Here is a 25,531-nt window from a genome sequence, read left to right as displayed (position 1 = left end):
GATTTTCGAGTTGTGTTGAGGTTTCACATGCCACTTCGTGTATACCTGCTCTGGTAACAATGAGTCATCACAACCGGTGCCGTCTGTACGAGCGTCTTCACAAGTTATCCTGAAATATGTTCTTAAATATTAATTCAAGTGAATTCTTAAAATCCTACACACCTTATCTTAAGTGTCGTAAATGAATCGTTATATTTTGTAAATCCATATAATATAGGAGCCAACATGGCGCGAAGCGATGGACGCGATACGAATAATATTTTTTTTTTACCAACCACTACATCAGTAAATATTTGTGGTTTCCATTCGCTATGAATTCAAGCATGTAACATTTGTACTGCTTCTTCAATTCGGCCACAGTTAAATGGGAGGCTCTGAATCACTGAAAACTCCTCAACAAAATCAACGATGAATCACAGGCATTACAACAAACAGTTGTCACAAGTCAAGTAGCCAATGAGCAGGTGACATTTTTCGAGTCCGTAGAGGATTGTTGAGACTATCCTACAGGTCATTGGCAACGCGCCCTTACGCGCATGGTTAATACCCCGCATGAGTAGAGTGTAAAGGCGTAAGCATGAGACACATCTAGGTTCTCATCTAACCGCGCACACTTAGATTTAACTCAGGATAGGGTGAAAAATTTTTACTAATTTTGCAGTCCTAACAGTCACCAACGAAACGCCAGCAAAATAAATAAATAAGCTCACGAATATTGTTCGTGAATGAAGGCGAAGCTGATACTTTGGAAACGTTACCAGCAGATATTAAATAATGTTTAACTATTATTTACGTAGCTTACTTCTTAAAACTGCATTCATGTAAACTGATTTTGTGTGAGACTATGTTGAGTGTTTTCTGCTACACTTATTTTTCTGAAAAAAGTCTATTGTGGCTTAAAAAACTTGTTAACATTGATGCCTCTCATAAAAAAAATTAAAACGTAATTATACGATTACATGTTGAGTATAGTTTATGAATGGTTCACGCATTGCTGGAAAAAAAAAATGTTTACAATTTTACACATCTTTTTGTTGTCGCATCGCGTCCATCGCGTTGTACATACGCAACTCTGAAAAATAAATGTATGGCAAAAAAAGCTATAATAAAATTATATCTTATCTTTCTTTATTCTTTTTTCTAAGCGCTCTAATGGCTTTCGATAGTTTTGTTCTTTTGTGTACTCTGCTTCTTCGGCATTTTATTCCTGAATAAATCTCACGCTTACAACAAAAAACATCTAGCTAAATCACTGTGCTCAATAATAACAGAGAATAACCATTCAATTATACGCCGAGCTAGACCAAACACGTTCTCTTATCTACTGAAAATGATACATTGACCTTCATATCAGTTTCACGCGAAATCCCGTCTCCCCTTCGTAAACAGCAGACAGCTGTGGCAGGGTGGGAACGGGCTGCAACAAGTTCGGGAAACTGTCGCAAGGTGTCACTACTGTCCAGCGCGCTCTATAATTTCTCGTATCCGAGCTTGCACGCGGCTCAAACATCTACAGCTACGTTTTTACTTTAGGTCCGACTGCAATAAGCTAAAGACTAAAATAAAGTCAATCATTCAGCCGACAGATATGTAGGCGTTTGAATTACAAATGAAAACGCGAATGTTATTAAATTCGCAAATGAATATCACGCAATTTCGTAGCAGCTCATTTATTAAAATTTAAATTGTAAATACGTTAAATTAATAATGATTACAGATAAAATAATGGTCACAGTCATATCTCCCGTGTCTGAAAATTTATCTGCGAAAGTTTTACCACTGAATTCTTTATAGTTTTTTAATAAAGCTTGAATTTAAAAAATTCCCGAAAATCAGCAATAACTTAATTAAAATAAAAAATAAAAAAATAAATTTTACACCAGAATGGTTCAAATCTTCTCTAGCAGCTGAATCATTCACAAATATATTGTTTTTTATAATACGATGCTGGTGCACCAATCCCCTTAAGCCACAGTTAGGTATTGACTTGAAAACATAGACATAAATATTTACTTGGATAGATGAGAGAATAAATAACATAAAAACAACACACAATTCAAAATTTTTACTTATTTATTTAAACAACAATATTTCAAATTTACTCTTATTATTAATATTTACTTATTATTCTCAAAATTCCTAACTGTTTATTGGCATCGCATTACACTTAAAATTACCAACTGACAGGAGTGACGATGCGCACATTTCATTACCAAGTAAAAGTCTTTGGTTCGGGTTCGACGATATTTACACAGTTTTAGTTCATCAAATTTGGGTCCTTATTTAATATTACCTCGGCTAGATAGGTTCAATTAGGTCGGTAGAGCTCAGAGTCTCTCGCTCATCAGACCTCTGAGTTAAGTTAAATGTGTGTAAAAATAAAATAAATTATAACAAAAAAAGTCAATCTCTCGTAGACAATATTATTTAACTTCAAATTTCAATGTTTATAGTTCGTTTAGGCCGTGATTTTATGGGAGGTACGTGGTGATTAGCATAGAATTGGAGTGACAGATTCTTGCAATTCTTTTACTCACGTATTTATCACTCCTAGGGTCTTTATCTTTTTAGATAAAGCCTACTTATGCATATACACACCCTAATAATACATGATTACCATCCTTAGTCCAGGATGCCTACTACTTTCCAGCTATTTCGTAGGATTTAGATTCATCGACGTCACGAAGCAGTTCTAGCTTAAGCCGGCCATTACATTCTTTTTAAAACCTTCTCAAATTAAGCCAGTTAACAATGCTTGACTTAATTTCAAATGGTGGGCCGTGATTGGCCGATAACCTTAAACTGTTACATTAATTACTAATAAACTCCTGAAATCCGCGCGCAACAATAGCGCGGAATACAAAATTTCTCATAAATTTTAGATGGATAAATATTAAAATTATAATTTACATTACATAATTACGGCGTACATTTACCGTTTACCGTTTCAAAGTCATTGCCTCCTTAGATGGGTCTCGGTAATTGTTCAATTTCAAACGTCTATTCAGTCCATAGAACAACATTCTCATAGATATGCATTAAAAATATTTACCGTTTTCAAATAAATTAAATATCTGACATAGAATATACAAATTAAATAAACATAAATAATAACTTAATCTGGCAAAAACATTAAATGTTACAGTACACTATTTTTCTCGATTTTTTAGAAGCCGTTCCACATTCTATTCCATTTGTCTGTCTTCAGTCATGAAGATTCGACTTCTGATATATTTCGTGTTGCAATAAATGTTGAAAAGGAAATTGAATAGCCTACGTGAAAATTTATGTTTTATGTATTTTTTGAATTCAGATTTTTACTTATGTGTAGTAAATTTTCTATATATGTTTGTATACTTGAGTGTATGTAAAGAATGATATTTAGTAAAATAAGTGAATATTTTACAAATTTATTCAGTAGTATCACGAAATGTGAAGATAAGGTCTAAGTCAGCGAAACTGTCAATAATAAAATAATAAAAGTGGATACGTGGTGTAGTGAGATAATTACCAAAGAGACAAACATTAAAATTAAATAAAAAAAATTGCATTTCCTCGTCTCCCACAAAAGCGATCCAGCTTCGAATCCTGGAGTGATCGCATTTGCATTATTTTGTTCGTAAGTGTAAAACATGGCGGACGTTGCGTTTCAAACCTGTATTTTTTATTTTTAAACGACCTATAAAATTAATGTAAAATTACAGACATTACTCCAATTGGGGCAAAGAAATAATGAATCGTAATTAAGAAGAAAAATATATATACTTTCAGTTTAGAAATTGAGTGTTTCATTTAATACTATGATATTTTATTATTTTGGTAAAAAAAATTATGTTAGCAAACTTTTGGCTATTTATTGAAATAATAGTCAAGGCTTTACAACTTCAGTAGTAGATACTACAAATTCTTCTGTAGGAGATCGAAGTAAATATGAGACACATACATAACCTGAAGAATTGTGACAATTTTCTTCCTTTTGAAATTATTGAAACATGTTTGGTTCAACTGTCACACAAATATTTTTTTTTTGTAATATCTCAGTTGCGTCGGTTAATTGGCTCCCAGTCTTGTAGTCATAAAGAGGATAGAGGGGGGAAAAAATCGGAATGGTAGGTATACACCATATTGGTTTAAACTGATTTTTGCGGCAAACCAATTTTTTATTGCTTAATTGAAAATTTTCCTTTGTGTGAGATCACACATTAAGAAATTTTGAAAGGCCATAACAGTCTTTAATGTCAATATTATTAGAGTTGCAGATCCAACTACTCCTAAACGTGAACACACAAAATAAAATTTTGTAGGCCTACTTCCACAAAATATTCCTTTGAAAACCAGTTGACAAGAAATAATTTGTAATACTACAAGAAAGCTATTGTAACTTTGTACAACACATGACTATGATTATTTTTGTAGACATAAAATACGTTTTTGGATATAATATTGAGTATTTATTTCGAAAATTGGCGCATAATTTTATATTTTGCTTTTTGTTTCAGTATAACATGATTTTTTTTTTAAACCACGGATAATAGAATGTATAATAATTGGACTTTAGTTTTTGTTATTGTACTTATTTTTGTAAGCATTTAATACTGGGAAGCTATTCAGGGAACGATTTACAAATAGCTTTAAATATTGGAAGCACCGGGCAAAAGAATCCGAACACAGTATTACTGCAAACACTATTCTGTAGTGATAGAGTTTTATTTTTATTTCACGTAAATGTAAGTTTACGTGAATTTTTCTGTTCCACTGAACGCTAATGATTTCACGAGAAATCTTATTTGTGGCAGCCGGTACGCCTTTTTGACTTCAGGATGTTCCGGTAAGTCACGCGCCGTTCGTCGACGAAGCTGAATCGCGGAAATGAACACATGCGAAGTCGTTCGGATAGGTGACGCCCCCCCCCCCCACCCGGATTTTACAGACGTGCTACATTATAATTGCATGGTTATTTCTTACCTAAACTCTTTTTAGAATGTTATTTAACCTGAAAATACAGGGTCCAATTAATTATGGTTACTGTTTTAGAAGTCCAAACTATGCTTTATTTATAAAAAAATATTTACTTTAAAATAACCACAAAAAGTATGTATGTTTATTTCATACACTGAGATAAAAATTAAAAAATGTTACAGAAAAATAAAATTAGCTGTAGGTAGAGACCGGAAAAATTCGCGGATTCATTTCGTGATAGTCTAGAATCCAAAAAAAGTTTGCCTTTTTACCGCTTCAGTGATTGGGCCACAGTTTATCTGAATGACACTCGGCCAATGAAAAAAACCTTTAACAAAAGAAGTATCGAATAACTAGCGTCCCAGTTAACAGGTGCCACGAGTCTGCAAACCAATGAGCAGATGTAATTTTCCCGCGTGCATAGAATATCAAAAAGTGGTCTCTCCTAGAGGTCATCGAAATCGCGAATTTTTCCGGTCTCTAGCTGTAGGTGTAGAATATTCTAAAATTTCACTGGATAAAAAAAATATTCAATACGTTTTTTTTCTAGTTTGTAAAACATTATAATAGTTAAACATTAAAAAATAAACGGTGTTGGGCCCAGGGGAACACCCAGTACCACCCTTGTAGGGTCGAGACCACGGCGGCGTGGAAACTGGTTGATCACTTAGGGGCCCGCCTACCCGGGCACACACACGGTGCGCAGAGCTTCAGGAAAAACAACGCGATTTCAAAACTACTCAAGATATCCGAGTGGGGCCTATTTAATAATAGCATTTAAGAGTTCGCTGAGGACCGAAAAGTACTTTTAATTTCGGATTTAGTTTTTAAACTGTATTTCTAGAAGCGTTAAAATGCCTAAAACGAGTGTTTTCAGAGTAATTTTTAGGAATAAAACAATCAGTAGAGATTCTTGAAAGCACTTAAGAGGCTTGCATAACACCTTTATCTTCATTTCTCCGCCATATAATGTTACGGTCACCGCTCAAATTTCACAGTTATCCTGTGCACGACGAGACGAATGCGCGCCAGTTCAGAGCCTTGCGCTTGGAGGCTACACCGCGCTGGAAGCACCAGCGAGCGTCGGCGCTTATCATCCCGCCTCACTGACACACATACACCCCTGACGAGGCGGGCCCCCTTAAGGGGGTTGTAAACCCCTGCGCTCGGGGAACTGCGCGCGCCGTGATCACGCTAAGTGAACAACGCCGGGTCGTTTCCGCGAGGGAGAGGCGGGCGAGGCGACGCGCGCGTCCCAAAGTGGCAATTCCGACGGACGCGCAGTTAAAAAACAGTTGAAGAGCGGAGATACGGCTCGGCCCCTGCGACTCGGCGGGGCTCAGAGTGACGGCCGAACTTCCCCTAACGGCGCTGTTCCACGGACCCGTGAGCTATGACGACCCTGCAGACGAGGCGGCGCGGCGTTGGATTGGCAGCCTCGAGGACAAAACAGCTTTAAGGCCCCCGCCTACCCTCGGCGCGCACACAGAGCTCAGAGCTTCAGAAGAAACCACGAGATTAAAAAAAAAAAATTGGTTGTCTGTAAAGTCGGTTTACGGACGATAGTTTAACGTGACAACATCATAACAAAACATTGATGAAATGATTGCGTACTTTTATGAATAAAATTGAATCATTTTTATTGAATTATCACTATTTTGTATGGATACAAAGAAGGAGTGAAATGGAATCTACAATTTAATTGATAAAGTTACTTTTATTTGCTTTCATTAATTCAAATATGTTTATTACTTTAACGAAAAGGTCATTTTAACTATAACTTTTATACATGTTTGCTATTTAACTTCTTCCAATCTGTGTTATTCTGTTAAGGATAGGACGATGATGGTAAAAGTAGGAAACGAATGGGAGTGTTTCAAGTTTAATGTGCCTCGAAAAAGTCAAATCGATGGTTGTTCCAATCGAGTGGAAGAGAGATAGATGAGGCGCAAGCGTACAATGAGCGTGACGGGACACATCGTAACGGGATAAGTGCGTAACGGGACACTTTTTCGTGCGTGCAGCCGGCGTTCATAGATTTATTAGACGTTGTCACGTCAAAAAAGCTCTAGATATCGGAGTGGTACCTAGTTATTTTACGAAAATATTAACATTTAATAATGCGCTGAGGGCGGATATGTAGCTCTGTTTCCGTATTTCGGTTTCAAGACTCCATTCTCAGTAGAGCGGGAAGATCTTAAATGCGTGGATTTTCAGAACAATTTTTTACGCCTGAAACTCCCGGTGGAAATTCTTGAAAGCACTCACAAACTTTGCATTACACCTTCATCTTTCAAATTACCACAAGCACCAGCGAGCGTCGCGCTTATCATCCCGCCTCGCTGACACACACACACACCCTGACGAGGCGGACCCCCTTAATGTTTTAGTATCTTTAATTATTTTGCTTCTATTATTTCGTGTTCACAGTGAAACCATATTAAATTATTAATAAAATACTTCTTCTACTAAATTACTCCTTATTTAAAAATTTTCTTTATGAACTTAATGGCAAATTTTATGTCGGTCCTAGCATGTACTAAAAGCGTAAAATATTGTGGTATACAGTTTTGGAGTAACTGTTTATTTGCAGCCTTCGGCTTAAAACTTTTGTTTTCAATATAAATCATTAATGAATCATTAAAAAATTTTTTTTCTCGAATCCTTGGAAAAACTTGGGATTCTATGGTTTTGGGAAACACTATAAACAATGAAATATGATTCTATTACCAATTTATTTAAATTCATGTGCAAATACAGGAAATAATGGAAGAAAAATATTTTATAATACTATCCCCTTAAACCAATATCATTACGGTGGGAGCGTTGTGAAGGAAACACCTTCACTACGGAAAAAAAAAATTGTGACTTGTTTTGTTTGGACCATGAGGGTTTTATATAGTTTGATAATTTTTTTTAAATTTAGTTTCCTTAAAGCACAGCTAATAATTTAATGGAATATCTAAGTATAATAATAACTAGCTGCTTGAAAATAGTTTCTCGTGTGAAGCCATTGGCGTTTAGCATTTATTTAATTTTTGGGAATATCAGCAACTGTAATAATACGGTCGATGGACAGTCTGTCCTGCCATTTTTAAATCTCTTTCTGTGTTACCTCTGCTCAAATACAAGACAAAATTTAAATACTAACGTAAAAAAATATATTTGTTATGCAATAAAAAAACTGCTGAAACCGATGTCATAATTTTTGGGTTACATCCCTCCCCGTCAAAATAAATAATATAAAAACAAATTATATTTAATTTTTTAGAAAAACTTTTTTGTTTGATTTTTTTTATTCCAGCCATATTCCCTTGTTCTTGCAAACTTTCTCTAAATGATAATATACATTCAAAATAAAATAAAAATATGCCATATAATGTATTTGCACGGGTTCATCTTCAAAATATTTTTTGTCTTAAAATTTTTGCTGTGGCAAAAAAAAAAGCTTTCTTATATTGTGTAACAATATGATTTTAAAGCGAGTAAGAAGACCTTAAAAATAACGCAGTGTATTAAATACCTTCTCAGTTATCTACTAAAATTCTTACTAGTATTGAACGACCAGACAATGTCTATATAGCAAGATGTTTTCGGTGGTATCATTAACCGGAAATTGCTGCTTATAAAACATTTGATTCGTTAAAATATTTTTATAAGTGTAGATTTTTGTTAAAAATCAACAGTGTTTATGGCCAATATTTAATTAAATAAATCCTTCACTGTCCTGACTTCATAAACCACAACATGGCTCCATGGGTGTTGTAGAGTTACTCAAACGGTCCGAGGTTGCTTTTGTTGTGCACATAAATTAAAATGTTTAAAGTTGATATATATTCGACAAAGAATGTTTTCAAACATGTAAATACAAATATTTTAATATAATCAGTGGAAAGAAAATTATGTTTTACTCTCGGTAGTTGACAAGAACATGTTTTTTTAATGCAGTTTATTGCGTGTGCTGTAATTTTGAAAGAAATTTTAAGTGAGTTCAGCTTATATATATATATATATATTTTTTTTTATTCTTAAAAAGTGGTATAATATAACTAATTTACTAACCGTTAGTCTTACGTCACGTGTGAGTAAGAGAGGATTAAGCTAGGCCAATCGTATTGTAGAACATCGTAGCCCAACAAAAAATATAACTCGTGAATTATAAAGTTCTGCAACACAACTTATAGCCGCTCTCTGGTAGCATCATACAATGTGTCCCTACTCACTAACTCTTATTTCGCACACACTAGCGTCCTTCCGTATGAAAGAGCTTAATCTTTTCTTACGAAGGAAAAAACCTTAAAACCAACCGATAGCCTTGTGGCAAATCTATCTTGGGAAGCAGTGTCGAGATGAAATTTACGTTTGCGCTTTTTTTCCATGAAAATTACAAATTTAGTTTAATTCATCCATTAATTTTGAAAGCAATACAACTACGTCCCTAGAAAGCAATTTCCCGTCAACTTTCTTCATTAACATATCTCCTGTTTTCAAAGCAAAGCATCGGCATCTCTATTCCACCGGCAACTTGAATAAATTTCGAGACGGAGCAAACTTAAAGCTATATCCATCACGAAACACTTCGAAAAGTTAAAACAAATTACCCTCATAATTAAGAATCTAGGCGATGTTACTAACCTCATTTTAATAGACTTAATATTTACAAGTAATCATTAGTTTCGTCTTATATATATATATATATATATATATATATATATATATATATATGACGGATTATTGTATTATGACGATATCATTTTTGTTTTATTTCAATCCTAACGAATGTTTCTCTACACAAACAATAAAAATTACTTTTTAATTTAAAATTTTTTCGCAAGATATATTATACACGTAATACGACATTAAAAAAAGTTGAGTGAATATTCATGATCAGTATGTTCCCCAATATATGGTTCAAAAGGTGACTCAAAACTTAACTTAACATTTCACTTTTGGGAAAAAATGATCAAGTTTTGAAGTGCCGTATCTCGAGAACTATGAGACATACAGAGTTACAGTTGAGCTCAAATTTTAGCAGATGTAGTATTCTTTAAAAACGATTCGAGTAAGGTTTTCCCTACTACATACACTGTCGAAATTATAAGCGAAAAACCAAAACAAGTATGAAAATTTAGCTGTTTTTTTTTGTTAATATCTCAAAACGCATCAGGAAATTTTGTTGGATAACTCAATATTCAACTTCAGCATCCCAAAAACATAAGGATTGATAAGAAAACCGGCAAATGGATTTTTTGCAACGTGAAATTACCATTTGCCAGTATTATATTGGTAAAGAGTAGGAATCTCCAAACCTTTTAGCGTAAGAGCCCAAGGATCAAAACAAACTATCTAGCTCATTACACCAACAGCTAGTTTTGAATTACACGCAAAATTTCGTTTCAGAACTAACTTTAGGTAAAATGTTCAATTTCATTATGCATGTCAGGTATAGTGTTTTTTAATCGTAAGTGATAAGTAACAGCTACATAAATCTCATTAATAATAATTATAAATTTTAACTTTCACTATGTGAGTTACCTGATGTGTATGCCACTTACAGTAAGTTTTTAAAGATAAATTTCATGTAATTAATTACAGTTAAAATATTCAATTTCATTATGTATGTCAGTTATTGTGTTTTTAAGCTGGCCGTTGGGTAAAATTATTCAATTTTTTTTTGTATTATTTACTTACATTATAAATTTTACAATCTAATTTAAAATCTAAACTATGGTGGACCGGATGGTGATGGTCCTCGATGTTGGCCCGCGGTCAGTTGTTTGGACACCCTGGTATAGAGTATACTAACATCATCTCAGAAGTACAATCTTTATATACAAAAAGCTATACAGCACATTTTTCCAGAAAAAAAAATTAAATTTATATTTTTTGTCTATTAAAGAATCTAAGGATTAAAGTGTTATAATTTCAAAAAATAAATTCCCACTATCATCGAAGATACCTGGTATAAATAAAGTTTAAACAAATCGAAAAATGATCACTTGAAATTTTTCACTTTTGTGACATTTATGTCCTAAACCTCCGTGAAAAAAAAACCATTGTTTTATACAAACCGATTGTTTGTAAATTTATTTTTCACTCAAGAAGTGTTTATTGAATATTGATAACCTTAAATAACCTTAAAGACCAATGATTTATATTTCAATCTCAGCGCGATTTCAGAATTTTAAAACGTGTGTTATAAAGTATTGAGTTAACTGTTCGTATACAACTACTGTCGTTAAACTATTCAGATTTAGAATATCATTAAAAAAATATTAAAAATTTTGATGTTCCGAAAAAGAAAAACTTTGTAGTTTAGAGGACTTATAGAAAACCAAACTTCGCGTTGATTTATGCATGATATCTTAAAACTGAAGAGTAGGCCTACACACGAACAGTTACTTCAAAACTGTATACCACACGATTACTTGTTCTTAGTTAATGCTAGGAGTGAAATACAAGCTAACTTTTAAGTTCATAGGAAATATTAAAACAAATACTAAATCAAGTAAAACGTTCATGAAAAATTATTTATTTCAAATCATGAGCACAAAACACAAAACTATGGGTATAAAATAATTCAGGATTGCTAGCCCCTTAAACGAGTTCTCAAAACGGGGAATGAAATGTTTTAGTAGCTCTGTGAACATCTGCGTTTACTCAGAAAACCGTTACGTCACAGTCCCACTCAGAATCATGAATGGAAGTTTTCGAAGCAGAACGGCGAAGTTAGTGGCCCTTTAAATTTTACGGAACGGAAATTGGCTGCAAGGGGTTGAGAAACTCATTTCGGCTACCTTGATGGGACTTGTCCCGATAATTATTCCCGTCATCTAACTAGCATCACCCTTCAATTTCAGGATCCTTCAATCCTTCAGGCTCTGAGTTGAGATAGCGTTATGCAGAGAATTTTTTTTTTTGCTTTCAGGTTCATTCATCCATCGACATCTATTACGTTTACACACGTATTACTGTGAAATATATAAAAATAACGTTTTGCCTGAAAGAAGCGAGTATTTTAAGTACCCCAAGCTATGATAAACTTTGAATTATATAGTGAGATTTTTTTATATCCACAAGAAACGTGTTGGAAAGAGTACAATACTTTTATTGCAGCTCTACAGAGAAAAAATCGTAGCAAGTAGTTGAAAAAAAAATCTTTAAAATTATATAAAAAAAATATTTTCCTGTATGGATACTTTAGTTGTTTATACCACGGCGGTAAGAAGGCAGGAAGAAGGATCACCAGAAAGTTTGTCCTTCGCTGAATACTCCGGGCCTTGTTGATTTGTGTCCACTCACTGATCACGTTACATAATCAAACGCACGGAAACATTCATAATCATTTATATAATCGGATTTTGGTAATTAATTTTATTTAAATATGGTGTTTTATCATGTATAGGTTAAAGAAAATGATTTCTGTATCGGAAAGAAATAACAAAGGTTTGAGCATATAGACCTTTAACGTTTTTGGTCAGTATATTTTGTCTCATTGTAGACATCAAAATAATTGTACATTTCCTTCTGCAATTAGTGTCAACTTTTTGACGTGACAACGTCTAATAAATCGATGAACGCCGGCTCCACGCACAAACGTGTCCCGTTACGCATATTGTTTCGTTACACTGTGTCCCGTTACACTCATTGTTCCGTTACGCTGTGTCCCGTTACGCTCATTGTTCCGTTACGCTGTGTTCCGTTACACTGTTGCGAGTGCAGTAATAATAGATAATAGGTTATGTTACAATTGACTAAAAAATTATGGTGATTCATATAATTGATGATAGATATTTGATTACAGTTTATTTATATGAAAACTTTTTCATAATTATATTTAAACTTTATAGCTAAACGCCAGTTTTTAAAATTAATTACAAGTTATCTACACGTGAACTGTTCCGTCGACTGTTTATGAAGTGAAGTGAAAAGTAAATGTGGTTTTCATTGCTTATTACAACAACAATTTCGGCAATAAAGGTTAATTATTCTTGCATTTTAAAAATCTGATTACTAGTATAATTTCAAGTGTTTATTATTTTATTATTAAAATAAAAATGATTCAATTTTATTCATAAAAGTATGCAATAATTTCATCAATGTTTTGTTATGACGTTGTCACGTTAAACTATCGTCCGTAAACCGACTTTACAGACAACCAATTTTTTTCAGTAATCCCACTACACAGACATACACACACACATATATGTATATATATAAGTTGGTCTAGTTAACAAATGTCACAACTACCTGAATGCAAATTTTACAGGAAAGGGGAAAGATCTAAAAAGAAAAAAGACACACTGTTGTTTCTACAAGTTGAACAAATTGTTACCCCTTAACTCATTAGTTCACTTTTCAGTGAGAATACTCGTAATACCAAGGTAAGATAAACATACACTTATGACTGCTTACTGTAATATAATGCTTAAATGAAACTTTTAATTATGTTATGAGGTTAGCTGAAATGGAAATTGCTTCAAAGGGGAAAAAAATGTCTCGTTTCTGAAACTTGAGGAGGCCATGCTGAAAAACAAATTGCGAGGTACTTAATGCGAAAATGTAAACATTGACAATATTGTAGTTACAAGGTTTGTTTATTAGATTGACGATATATATATTTTTTTCTCAATTTAATTTACGTAAACCTAGGAGATCAACAATTCACAAGACTTTATGAAGTGAAACTTCTTTGCGGAGCGTTACGAAAATTCCGATCACACGAGGGGAATAATTTAGGTGCGTGGTGGGGCAAACCGGTAGAAGCCACACTCCACTAGCAGTCGAATGGGAAAACGGCCAAGGGGTGGAGGGCCCAGGTACGTAACGCAGCATGCTATACGCCAGTTTGTAGCGGTTGACACTCCCGGTGTCACACCACCACAAGTTAGACACCCGTCTGGGAACAGCCTTCAACACTCCAATCGTGTTTATCTTTTTTAAGTTATTATTTTGCACGCTGCTCCAAAAAACGAGTGCCCCAAAATTCATAAATAAATTATTCAAAAGGTTTTTAGAAAAGGAAGAGATCAGATTAATAGTATTTAAAATGAAAAGAACGTAATTACTCGAAATGTGAAAAACTTTAATGAGACCATTTGCGCAAGAGCATGGTAAGGAATTTAATTTACGACCAAATATCAAAAAAATTACAATTATATCCAAAACCATTTGCCCTATAAAGTTAAAGAGGCTTTTAATATAGCCACGTTTCAATATATACCAATAAATAATAAATACTGCAATAAACGCATAAATAAATTCTGACATTGATACAAAAACCGTTCTAAAAAAATATATATATGTATAAATAATACATTACAATACTATTCAAGTAAAAGTTAGTAAAAATTAATGTCTCTCTAAAACATCTTGATTACACCCGGGTGAATTTATTTTACGGCGCTTCATGGCATGCTTGATGGAAGGTTCGGTAAAAATGAGTACGAGGGCGCAACATACACTCGACGTGGGAATTAGGGTCTTTTGGCAAAAATCATTTTTAAATTGTTCACTGTTATGGTGGGCAAAGTTTATATCAACGCCCCGGGGTTACAGGGGCAAAAGTTCGGAGCCGGAATCACTTACTTGGATTAAACGTTGTACGTCGCATCCCACCCCGGACCTCCTGGCCCGGAGTTTAGCCGGCTGTACTTTAGCACACATGCTAAAAGCTTCATTAACGAAAAATGTAGCGTAGACTCTTCATCCCCTTGGCAGCACCCGCCACAATCTAAGTATTTGCCGAAGTTCAATATACGTCAGCTGATTTATGTTAAAAAATATTCACAAGTCCCCGCCGGCCCAATACCACGAGCCATCACCCGCGCTCGTCACGCCCGAAGCGCATACACGTCCACCACGGCGATCAGCTGACGACTCCCTCATACAGCTCATTCCGTCCCTCTTGACGTATTTCCCCCCACCACTTTATTGCCTTGGAACAGTCCATTTCAATCTTCACGGGGGGGGGGGGGGGGGGGGGGGGGGGGGAGCGTCGTACACCGTATTATGATTCAAAGTCCAAAACGATATAATTAAATATCAAGAAACTAAACCATTTAAAAAAACATAATATAAAAACATATTTAAAAATAAGATTAACAAAACTTATAAAAGACCAATACATATAAAAAAGAAAAAGGGCAAATACTAAAACTAAAATTACGTCACAGCCATAATTCAACATTAATTAAAATTAATATAAAATCAAGTGGCCATGCCACCTATGGCCACAAATCTCCCCGGCCAAAAAAAATCTAAAAATAGTAACTAAAATACATAATCTTACAACTACCTATGTTCCACGTAAGTCTAGAACACTTAAAGCAACATATAATAAAGCAAGTATGAAAATTAGAGAAAGGGAGAGTATTAGAAACAGTCTCAACAGTCTCAAGGCACAATTAAGATGCTTCACAAGATAGAACAACACGTAATTAGAACACACTCGTGGAACAGGTACAACTATGGAAAACTTAAATCAGTAAACTAAACAAAATTTAATAAACTTTTCCTAAACTTACATACTCATTACCTTTTACCACAAAATTTCTTAAGATGCGTAATATGAGCTTTTCGCACTCTTAACTTATTTCCTACTTCTTCGAGCAACACTGTTGCTGGGCCTAGAAATTTCTTAATAATAAACGGCCCCCCGTATGGACTTTGCAACTTAGCGGCACGGAATTTGGCTTTGTTGCTCTGCCAAAATTGACGGCACACTACTTCTTGACCCACAGTGAAAGGATTGGGTAACCGGTCTTTATCATATTAAGACTTCATTTTAAGCCTCACTTTATCCAAATTTGTAGCAACTTGCTCCCATAGCTGCTCTAATTTTCGGGGGCTGTGTATAAGCAAATTATCGGCTTCCAACCCCCAAATATTTAACAATGGATGGCATAATTCACGCCCTATAAATACATGCCCGGGGGATACTCCTGTGGCACTATGCCTGGTCGTATTAAAGGCCAAGTTTAAAAAAGGTAAATATTCATCCCACTTGCGTTGATCGCGTTGGTGAAAAATGGTTAGGGCAACTTTAACATTTTTGTTTACTCTTTCTACCAAGTTCGGGTTTGGAAAATATGGACTAGTATTAATATGCTTTATGCCCCAGCTTAAACACATACGATTAAAGGTTTCACTATTAAAATAACTAGCATTATCCGAAATTAGTTGCTCTGGGGCCCCGAATAAACTCCACACTTTTTCTACCAAATTCTTCACCACTTGAGCACTCTTCATATCGCGCATAGCCAAAAATATGCAAAATTTACTAAAACCATCTACCAGTATAAGTAAGCAATTATTCCCTTTCATAGACCTGGGTAAGGGACCAAAAACATCAATATACGCCCTTTCCCATGGTCGAGTAATTTTCTCCACGGAGTATTTTCCCACTTTAGTGTTACGTGGCTGTTTGGCCAACTGACAAAGTTCGCATTGTCTCACATACTGCTCCACGTCAGACCGCATCCCAGGCCAATAAAATTTGGCCGAAATTTTTTCAAAAGTTTTTTCAATGCCCCCATGAGCCCCTACTACGGAGTCATGAAAATATCTAATGACCATATTAATTAATCCTCTCGGCACATAAACTAACCTTTTTCCATTTTTTATGAAATACACTTTATCTTTAATAACCTGAAAATCTTGAAATTTAGGTTCATGAATACCCGCTCGGATCTCACTAATTTCCGGGTCCTTACTTTGCCATTCCTTCAAATCTACAAAACATTCGGGAAACTCTCCCAACACGTTACAAACTACCATATCCTCAGCTTCACTACTCCCATCTAATTCATCCACCTCACTATATTCTTTCTCAGCCTGAAAATCTTGAGGATCATACATTCTGGATAACGCGTCGGCAACGACATTTTCACTACCCTTCACGTGTCTGATTTGGAACTTAAAACGGGTTAGGCGCATTATCCACTGCCCTATTTTCCCTAATTGGCGGGGGTGGGAAAATAACCATGTAAGCGCCTGGTTGTCGGTACAAAGCTCGAACTCGGCATGTTCCAAAAAATTTTCAAAACGTTCTACAGCGAAAATACAGGCCAAGGCCTCTTTCTCATACACGCTATATTTACGTTCATGCCGATTAAGGGTACGACTGACGTACATCACCGGCTGCAAGCCTTTAGGACCTTCCTGTAATAACACCCCGCCCAATGCTAAACTAGACGCATCCACCTGCACAATAAATTTTTTATCAAAGTCTGGCAACGAGAGTATTGGGGGTTCCGAAAGGGATTTCTTCAGTTCCTTAAATGCTCTATCTTGCTCCTCTCCCCATACAAAAGCTACACCTTTTTTCTTGAGATGATTTAAGGATGCACAAATTTCCGCATAATTCGGAATAAATCTACTAAAAAAACCCTACCATTCCCAAGAAACGCATAACCCCTTTTACGTTCTTAGGGGGGGGGGGGGGGGAAACGCACGATCGGTGCCACTTTCAAAGGGTCCAGTTCTAACTTCCCATTTCCTACCACAAACCCGAGAAAATGTATTTGGTTTTTGGCCCAACAAACTTTATCAGGATTAATGGTAAATCCCACAGATCGTAATTTTTCCAACACTACCCTCACGTGTTCGACATGCTCCTCTAAGGACTCTGAATAGATACAGATATCATCAAGAAAACTAAGCACAAATTTAAACTGCTCTTCATTCAAAATTTTCCCCAGAATACGTGATAGGCATTGAGCACCAAAATTTACCCCAAAGGGGACTCGTTTCCACTCGTAATGACCCCAGGGGGTGACAAACCCCGTGTACTTACGACTGGATTCGTGCAACATACACTGATGGAAAGCTGAATTCAGGTCCAAAACCGTAAAAAATTTAGCCTTGCTCAAACACAAAATAGTCGCAAACACTATTAAAAATCTGCTCTTCCCAGCAGAGTGGCGCACTTTGTAGCGGTCGACACTCCCGGTGTCACACCACCACAAGTTAGACACCCGTCTGGGAACAGCCTTCAACACTCCAATCTTGTTTATCTTTTTTAAGTTATTATTTTGCACGCTGCTCCAAAAAACGAGTGCCCCAAAATTCATAAATAAATTATTCAAAAGGTTTTTAGAAAAGGAAGAGATCAGATTAATAGTATTTAAAATGAAAAGAACGTAATTACTCGAAATGTGAAAAACTTTAATGAGACCATTTGCGCAAGAGCATGATAAGGAATTTAATTTACGACCAAATATAAAAAAAATTACAATTATATCCAAAACCATTTGCCCTATAAAGTTATAGAGGCTTTTAATATAGCCACGTTTCAATATATACCAATAAATAATAAATACTGCAATAAACGCATAAATAAATTCAGACATTGATACAAAAACCGTTCTAAAAAAATATATATATGTATAAATAATACATTACAATACTATTCAAGTAAAAGTTAGTAAAAATTAATGTCTCTCTAAAACATCTTGATTACACCCGGGTGAATTTATTTTACGGCGCTTCATGGCATGCTTGATGGAAGGTTCGGTAAAAATGAGTACGAGGGCGCAACATACACTCGACGTGGGAATTAGGGTCTTTTGGCAAAAATCATTTTTAAATTGTTCACTGTTATGGTGGGCAAAGTTTATATCAACGCCCCGGGGTTACAGGGGCAAAAGTTCGGAGCCGGAATCACTTACTTGGATTAAACGTTGTACGTCGCATCCCACTCCGGACCTCCTGGCCCGGAGTTTAGCCGGCTGTACTTTAGCACACATGCTAAAAGCTTCATTAACGAAAAATGTAGCGTAGACTCTTCATCCCCTTGGCAGCACCCGCCACAATCTAAGTATTTGCCGAAGTTCAATATACGTCAGCTGATTTATGTTAAAAAATATTCACGAGTCCCCGCCGGCCCAATACCACGAGCCATCACCCGCGCTCGTCACGCCCGAAGCGCATACACGTCCACCACGGCGATCAGCTGACGACTCCCTCATACAGCTCATTCCGTCCCTCTTGACGTATTTCCCCCCACCACTTTATTGCCTTGGAACAGTCCATTTCAATCTTCACGGGGGGGGGGGGGGGGGGGGAGCGTCGTACACCGTATTATGATTCAAAGTCCAAAACGATATAATTAAATATCAAGAAACTAAACCATTTAAAAAAACATAATATAAAAACATATTTAAAAAGAAGATTAACAAAACTTATAAAAGACCAATACTTATAAAAAAGAAAAAGGGCAAATACTAAAACTAAAATTACGTCACAGCCATAATTCAACATTAATTAAAATTAATATAAAATCAAGTGGCCATGCCACCTATGGCCACAAGTTGTAACGGCCGTAAAGGGGAGACGGCAGGAGAGAGGTGGAAATGACGCAGCAGCGATGCTACGGAATTCTCGTAACACTGCTTGTGCTTCTCTACTCGTCATTAATTTTTTTTTTTATTTGGGATCATACCCGCAATTATTATCTCTTGTTCAGTAAAAACTTACCAAATAATTTATCTCTATCTGTACCTACTAAGCAAGAAGTTTCACTTCTGTCGTGCGTGGACTCCACGCACAAACTTTATTTTTTTTTTAAATTGTGAAATCACTAATCATTCAGAGTCGTAAAAATAAAAATAAAAGTATTTCCATCTAGACATCGGAGACAGCGTGGATTTGTATTCCTGCTCGTACCTATTTGTACACGAAATTTCTCGCCAGAACAAGGTAACATTTTCTGTTGCTCGTCGACCGTGGAAGAAAGGCAACTCGGGGTGGGACGAGCCGAACTTTCCGCCCGAATGTCAACGCGGGTCGAAGTCGCGGGACAAAAGCCGAGCACGAAGTCGCGCAGTTCTGGAGGGACCCAAGACGAGGCAGAAGCCACGTGTTAACAATGAGCTAACGTACGCCCTCTTGTGTCTGCCACGGGAGACCTAAGATTCACATAAAGTTCTGCCATTCCCGATTACACCCGAACAATTCACCTCCGGCCAACTTCGGGATTTTTTTTTTTTTTTGCGCAGGAAAAAAATGAATTAAAATATTAAAAGTGGTCGGTTAGGTGAGCTACATTAAAAAACTTTAAAACACAATGGACGGTTAGTTAGGTTAGTATAGCTACATTAAAATAAACAGAGAAATATAAATATATATATAAATAAACCCGAGGTTGGCCGAAGGTGAATTGTTCGGGTGTAATCGAGAATGGCAGGACTTCATGTGCACCTTAGGCTTCCCGTCTGCCACGGGACTGCGTTGGCGGGCGTTTCCCGCACCGTTGCTTGTTCGGCTTCCCCCCTCCTTCCTTCCCTCGTCCAGGCCGAACACTGTCACAATACCCGCACCTTCCCAGTAGCTACGTACATCGAGCACGACATTAAACTTCCGTGTTCGAAAATTAAAAGGTGAAAATTTTTTTTAAAAAAGTGTGGTAATGATTCTGATCAAGCTATCTGGACCCCGGGAGTCGCAGAAAAATTTGTAACCTCAACCAACAAATTCACAGATCCAAGACTCCAGTGCACTTAAAAAAGATCACATATATAGGTGTTTCTTGTTCCGATTTAATCACCTTGGTTTGCAGGTGATGAGTTTGCCTACGACTAATATTTATCGGCTCATAAATACTATTAATCTTGCATTACCACCTATAGCTGCAATGAAGGGTGAAAAATAAATAAATAGGCAAAAATCTAAAGATGTTAGCAGAGTTTCCAAATTTAAAGAAGTACTGTTAGGAGAAGCAGTAAATATCCCAACACTATAAGCGGTGAATTTAATTTAAGAAAATTTACGTGAATTACATTTAGAGCGGACGTTTACCATACAAAAATATATCAGCGCATGAGAAGGTTTGTTTTCGACGCAGCATAAAAAAATTTAAATAAAAACCAAATACTGCTAAAAAATTATTTAATCAAATTTCAAGTACAACATTTTTAACATACAGTCGAAATAATATGGAGCTACACATTATACACTCTACATACATCAGATATATAATCTTATAGTTTCCATAATTTTGTAAAAAAAAATCCAAAAGGCTACCCAAACAGTAAATATAATTAATCGGGGGCTTCATAACTTTAAATAGCAAACAAAAAAGAAGTCCCACTCTAGGTGGGCGGGGCGTTTTCAAAACCAGTACAATTGCACGCACGAACACACTAACGTGACGTAAAATCTAATCAGTTAAATTAAACCAAATCCAAGAAATTAACATTTCGCTGATGGATGGCACATCTCGTAGTAAATCCAATTATTTCGCAGTCGCAAAACAGCTGAATTTTGTAAAAAAAATTATTTATTCTTCTAAAGACAAGCATAAACTTCAGAGTGGGGTCGTACAGGTGGCTGGGCCAAATGTCACTTATTCGTTGATTTCCTCGGCGATAAAATTACCTCCGATTAGCATGCCACTCGGTTAGCATGCTCCCTCCATCTCTTTCGCCTCGCAAACGCAAGGCAGTAGCCCGCACCCAAAGAGAGTGCGAATTCACTGCACGTAGGGGTTGTGTTCTACACAGCCTCGCATTGGAAAGTTACCACGGTGTTCACCCATTACGGTGACGTTTAATTTAATTTTTTGACTTGAAAACGTCTAATAAATCGATGAATGCCGGCTGCATGCACGAAAAATTGTCCCGTTACGCACATTGTACGCTTGCGCCGCATCTATCTCTCTTCCACTCGATTGGAACAACCATCGATTTGACTTTTTCGAGGCACATTAAACTTGAAACACTCCCATTCGTTTCCTATTTTTCCTATCATCGTCCTATCCTTAACAGAATAACACAGATTGGAAGAAGTTAAATAGCAAACATGTATAAAAGTTATAGTTAAAATAATCTCTTCGTTAAAGTAATAAACATATTTCAATTAATGAGTGCAAATAAAAGTAAATTTATAAATTAAATTGTAGATTTCATTTCACTCCTTCATTGTATCCATACAAAATAGTGATAATTCAATAAAAATGATTCCATTTTATTGATAAAAGTATGCAATCATTTCTTCAATGTTTTGTTATGACGTCACGTTAAACTATCGTCCGTAAACCGACTTTACAGACAACCAATTTTTTATTTTTTTTTTGCAAAAAACAGTACTTCACACTTATTTTCAAATCTTTGGCAAGGCCTGCGAGTTGCAGTTTCATTTATATTATACTAATGATAATATGTCAGTGTTTGTAATCACAATAATTTTATATTTACCGCCTTACGTCTTTTTAGACATTTAAAAACCTGAGGAACCACCTTCCACGGCAGAATAGAATTCATTTCAATTTTTTTTTTGCACAGTACCTTAAACTTCTGATGCCACCACCCATAGTTGTGAACACAAAATATGTGGTACGGTCTGTCTACATTTTCAGAAATTATTTTTTTTTGCAAGGAATTTTCCTTTTCTTTTTCAGTGCAGGACTTGTAAATCTTGGGCTCTCGGAACGAGGTCAGCTCAAGTCCCATAAGAGTTTTCCAAGATATTCCGGAGCGACACACTACCACTATTAAGGGTGTAGCGAGGGGTGAAGTATAAGGGACTGATGGGGGGGGGGGGAGGGAGGGGTTGGATAAAATTTATGTCTTGCACCGGGGCGTAAGTGGCCAGGGGAGTGAGAGAGAGAAAAGGTTAATGGCCGAAACAGTAAAGCAAACCTTCGTATGGAGGAGGGACGCTCTAGATAGTTTACGACACAACTACAAGAGCGCGTGGCCGTACAATTCTTGGTGAAGATAATGCTTAAGGGATAAAAAAAAGAAAAAGAGAAGTAGAGAACTTGGTGGTGATGCGAAGGATCGACCGAAAATAATTTTAGAGAGAAATTTTTTTCTTCTTTCCCCTGAGATTTCACCAAGAGTCTTTTCCGGTTTGCAGCTTGTTATAATTAAAGATGTAATACATTATAAGTACTGGGTACCATCAAGTAGTACAGTAGTCGCCATTTACTCTGTTCTGCATCTAAGAGTGAGTACGTTCTTTAAATATTTCCTGCAACGGGGAATTTATGATTTAATACAGTTTAGTGCAGTTTTGCACTGTTTGTCATGGGAAAAAAAATTGTGATAGGAAACTTACTGTGTTCGTTGATTTGCCGTCGTTTTTTTCTCCATAATATCTGTTGTTAATCACATCGTTGTGTTGACATGTTTGCTGCTTTGTCCAGGATTCGTTGTCTGCCTGCACTTAGTGTTATAGTTGAAACTGTCTTGTCGTTTTTGGTCCACAGTGTTCGTCTGTGCTGTTATCATCTGACTAAATTCCCTCCACGGAATTCTTGCGCTGTCCGATATCGTTGTGCCGTCCCTAATACCTGTTCATCCGTCTGACATCAGCTGATCCAGGCTTTTTCTCTGTGGGGTTTACGTTGTTCATTTTCATTTATTAATTTGCGTTCGTTCTTGAAATTTTCTTTTTTTTTTCTCCCATGAAAAACAGTGAAAAACTGCAATGGCGGATGTCCAAGGAATTGCATTAAAGCAGACTACTGTATATATATATCGCTGCACGACGGGTTAGATGTTACGCGCATCACTGGCCGAGTACTGAAAAGACTCGCTCAGTATGTTTTTTGTAAGAGTAGGTATATTTCTGTGGTGTTATGGAAGAGAGGGTTAAGTCAAAAACATTAAATTTTAAGAGAGGTGGAAGAAAGTGAAGGATTATTTGAAGGATATGCCTTTTGACACTTTATATGGTTTGTAGTTTTGTGTTGCCTGTATAAGATATCAATAATTAATAATATGACGACTAATATTTGATCGTGAAAATAATATTAGACTTTCTTCCACCTCTCTTAAAATTTAATGTTTTTGACTTAACCCTCTCTTCCGTAACACCACAGATTTGTGGTAAGCGCGTGTATGGAGGGTGGAGTGTGCAGGGCCGCCTGGTTTGTTCGCAGCTGCTGGGGTCGGGCAACCAGTTCCACTTCGTGCAGCGCGCGCTGCCGCACGCCCGCAGCAAGAGGAGCGCGGCGCACACCCGCCGCCTCGTAGTGGACCCGCAGGTGAGTCCCCTCGGGCGAGTCCACCCTCGCGTCTCCAGGTCCGTGGGCGAGTCCACCCTCGCGTCTCCAGGTCCGTGGGCGAGTCCACCCTCGCGTCTCCAGGTCCGTGGGCGAGTCCACCCTCGCGTCTCCAGGTCCGTGGGCGAGTCCACCCTCGCGTCTCCAGGTCCGTGGGCGAGTCCACCCTCGCGTCTCCAGGTCCGTGGGCGAGTCCACCCTCGCGTCTCCAGGTCCGTGGGCGAGTCCACCCTCGCGTCTCCAGGTCCGTGGGCGAGTCCACCCTCGCGTCTCCAGGTCCGTGGGCGAGTCCACCCTCGCGTCTCCAGGTCCGTGGGCGAGACACGCACCGGGCAGAATCTTCCAGGCAGTTATATTTGAAGTGAAACACCTTTGCTGCGGGGGCCTATTTTACCTATTTTGAAGTGTTCACTACGATGTTTTCGATGTTGCTTCGACAGATTTTTCCTGCACCTTTAGTATTGAATGCAGTAAGAAAAGTCATTTAGAAAATATAATTTCTTAAAGTTATTTATAAGCCATAATAATTATGTTTTTTTTTATTATTGTCAAATGAAAGCACGTATAAAATAAACTAAAAATAACCTCGCTCTTTGTTGGAAATTTTGAAACAAACAAATTAATAGATCTTTGGAGGAAAAAAAAACTCTCATTCCGATCGCACGAAGGGAGTAGTTAGGTACGTGGTGGTGGAACCGGTAGAGGAGAGGAATAGTTGAAAACGTGGTGGGGGAACCGGTCGAGTATGGGAATTGTTAGATACGTGGTGGGGTAACTGGTAGTGGAGGGTAAATAGTTAGGTACGTGGTGAGAAGAACCGGTAGAGGTGAGGAATAGTTAGGCACGTGGTGGGGGAACTGGTTTAGGATGGAAATAGTTAGGTACGTGGTGGGGCAACGCTAGAGGAGGGATCGTTAGGTACAAGGTGGGGGAAAAAGGAATAGGAGGGGAATGGTTAGGTACGTGGTGGGGGAACTGGTTTAGGATGGAAATAGTTAGGTACATGGTGGGGGAAACAGGAATAGGAGGGGAATAGTTAGGTACGTGGTGGGGTAACTGGTATAGAAGAGGATTAGTTAGGCACGTGGTGGGGGAACTGGTAGAGGAAGAGAGTGCTTCAGCGGCGACGCCACTCTAACTCATGCACTAGCGGTCGAATGGGACGATGGCAAGGGGGGAGGGTTGGTGAGATATGTACATAGCGTAGCATGTTCTATGTTAGTTGTAAAGGCCGGAAAGGGATATTGCACGATAGAGGTAGAAATGACGCAGCAGTGATGCTACGGATTTCTTGTAACGCTACGTCTACGCTTTGTCTACACCTCAGTTTTTGTAACCGCTAACGATGAACGCTACTATATTTATTTTATTTTATTTAAAGTATCTACAATTTATCTATTCGTATGGAAATAGTTATTGTTTTGTGCAATTAACTTTATAAGTATCATTCATTTTTAAGTGAATAAAGTAGCCGAAAATGTAAAAAAAAAGTATAGACTTAAGAGGTTAGTTTTATAAGTGTAATTTATTTTTGGTATGTAAACTCTGTGGTTTTAAATGTCA

The 25,531-nt window shown here is 36.8% G+C and overlaps 1 protein-coding gene across 1 annotated transcript in view; it reads left to right on the top strand.

The window, feature by feature from the left end:
• The window catches only part of LOC134538304 (neuroendocrine convertase 2-like), a 358,913-nt gene that overhangs the window by 185,727 nt on the left and 147,655 nt on the right, over nucleotides 1-25,531 (top strand). The window contains exon 2 of the mRNA XM_063379498.1: nucleotides 23,846-23,950. Coding sequence (XP_063235568.1) covers nucleotides 23,846-23,950 — 105 coding nt within the window. The remainder of the gene's footprint in view (nucleotides 1-23,845; nucleotides 23,951-25,531) is intronic.

The sequence above is a fragment of the Bacillus rossius genome, chromosome 13 (assembly GCF_032445375.1).
Source record: "Bacillus rossius redtenbacheri isolate Brsri chromosome 13, Brsri_v3, whole genome shotgun sequence".
NCBI classification, from domain to species: Eukaryota; Metazoa; Arthropoda; class Insecta; order Phasmatodea; family Bacillidae; genus Bacillus; species Bacillus rossius.
The sequence above is the reverse complement of the archived record's forward strand: the minus strand, read 5'-3'. Positions and strand labels throughout refer to the sequence as shown.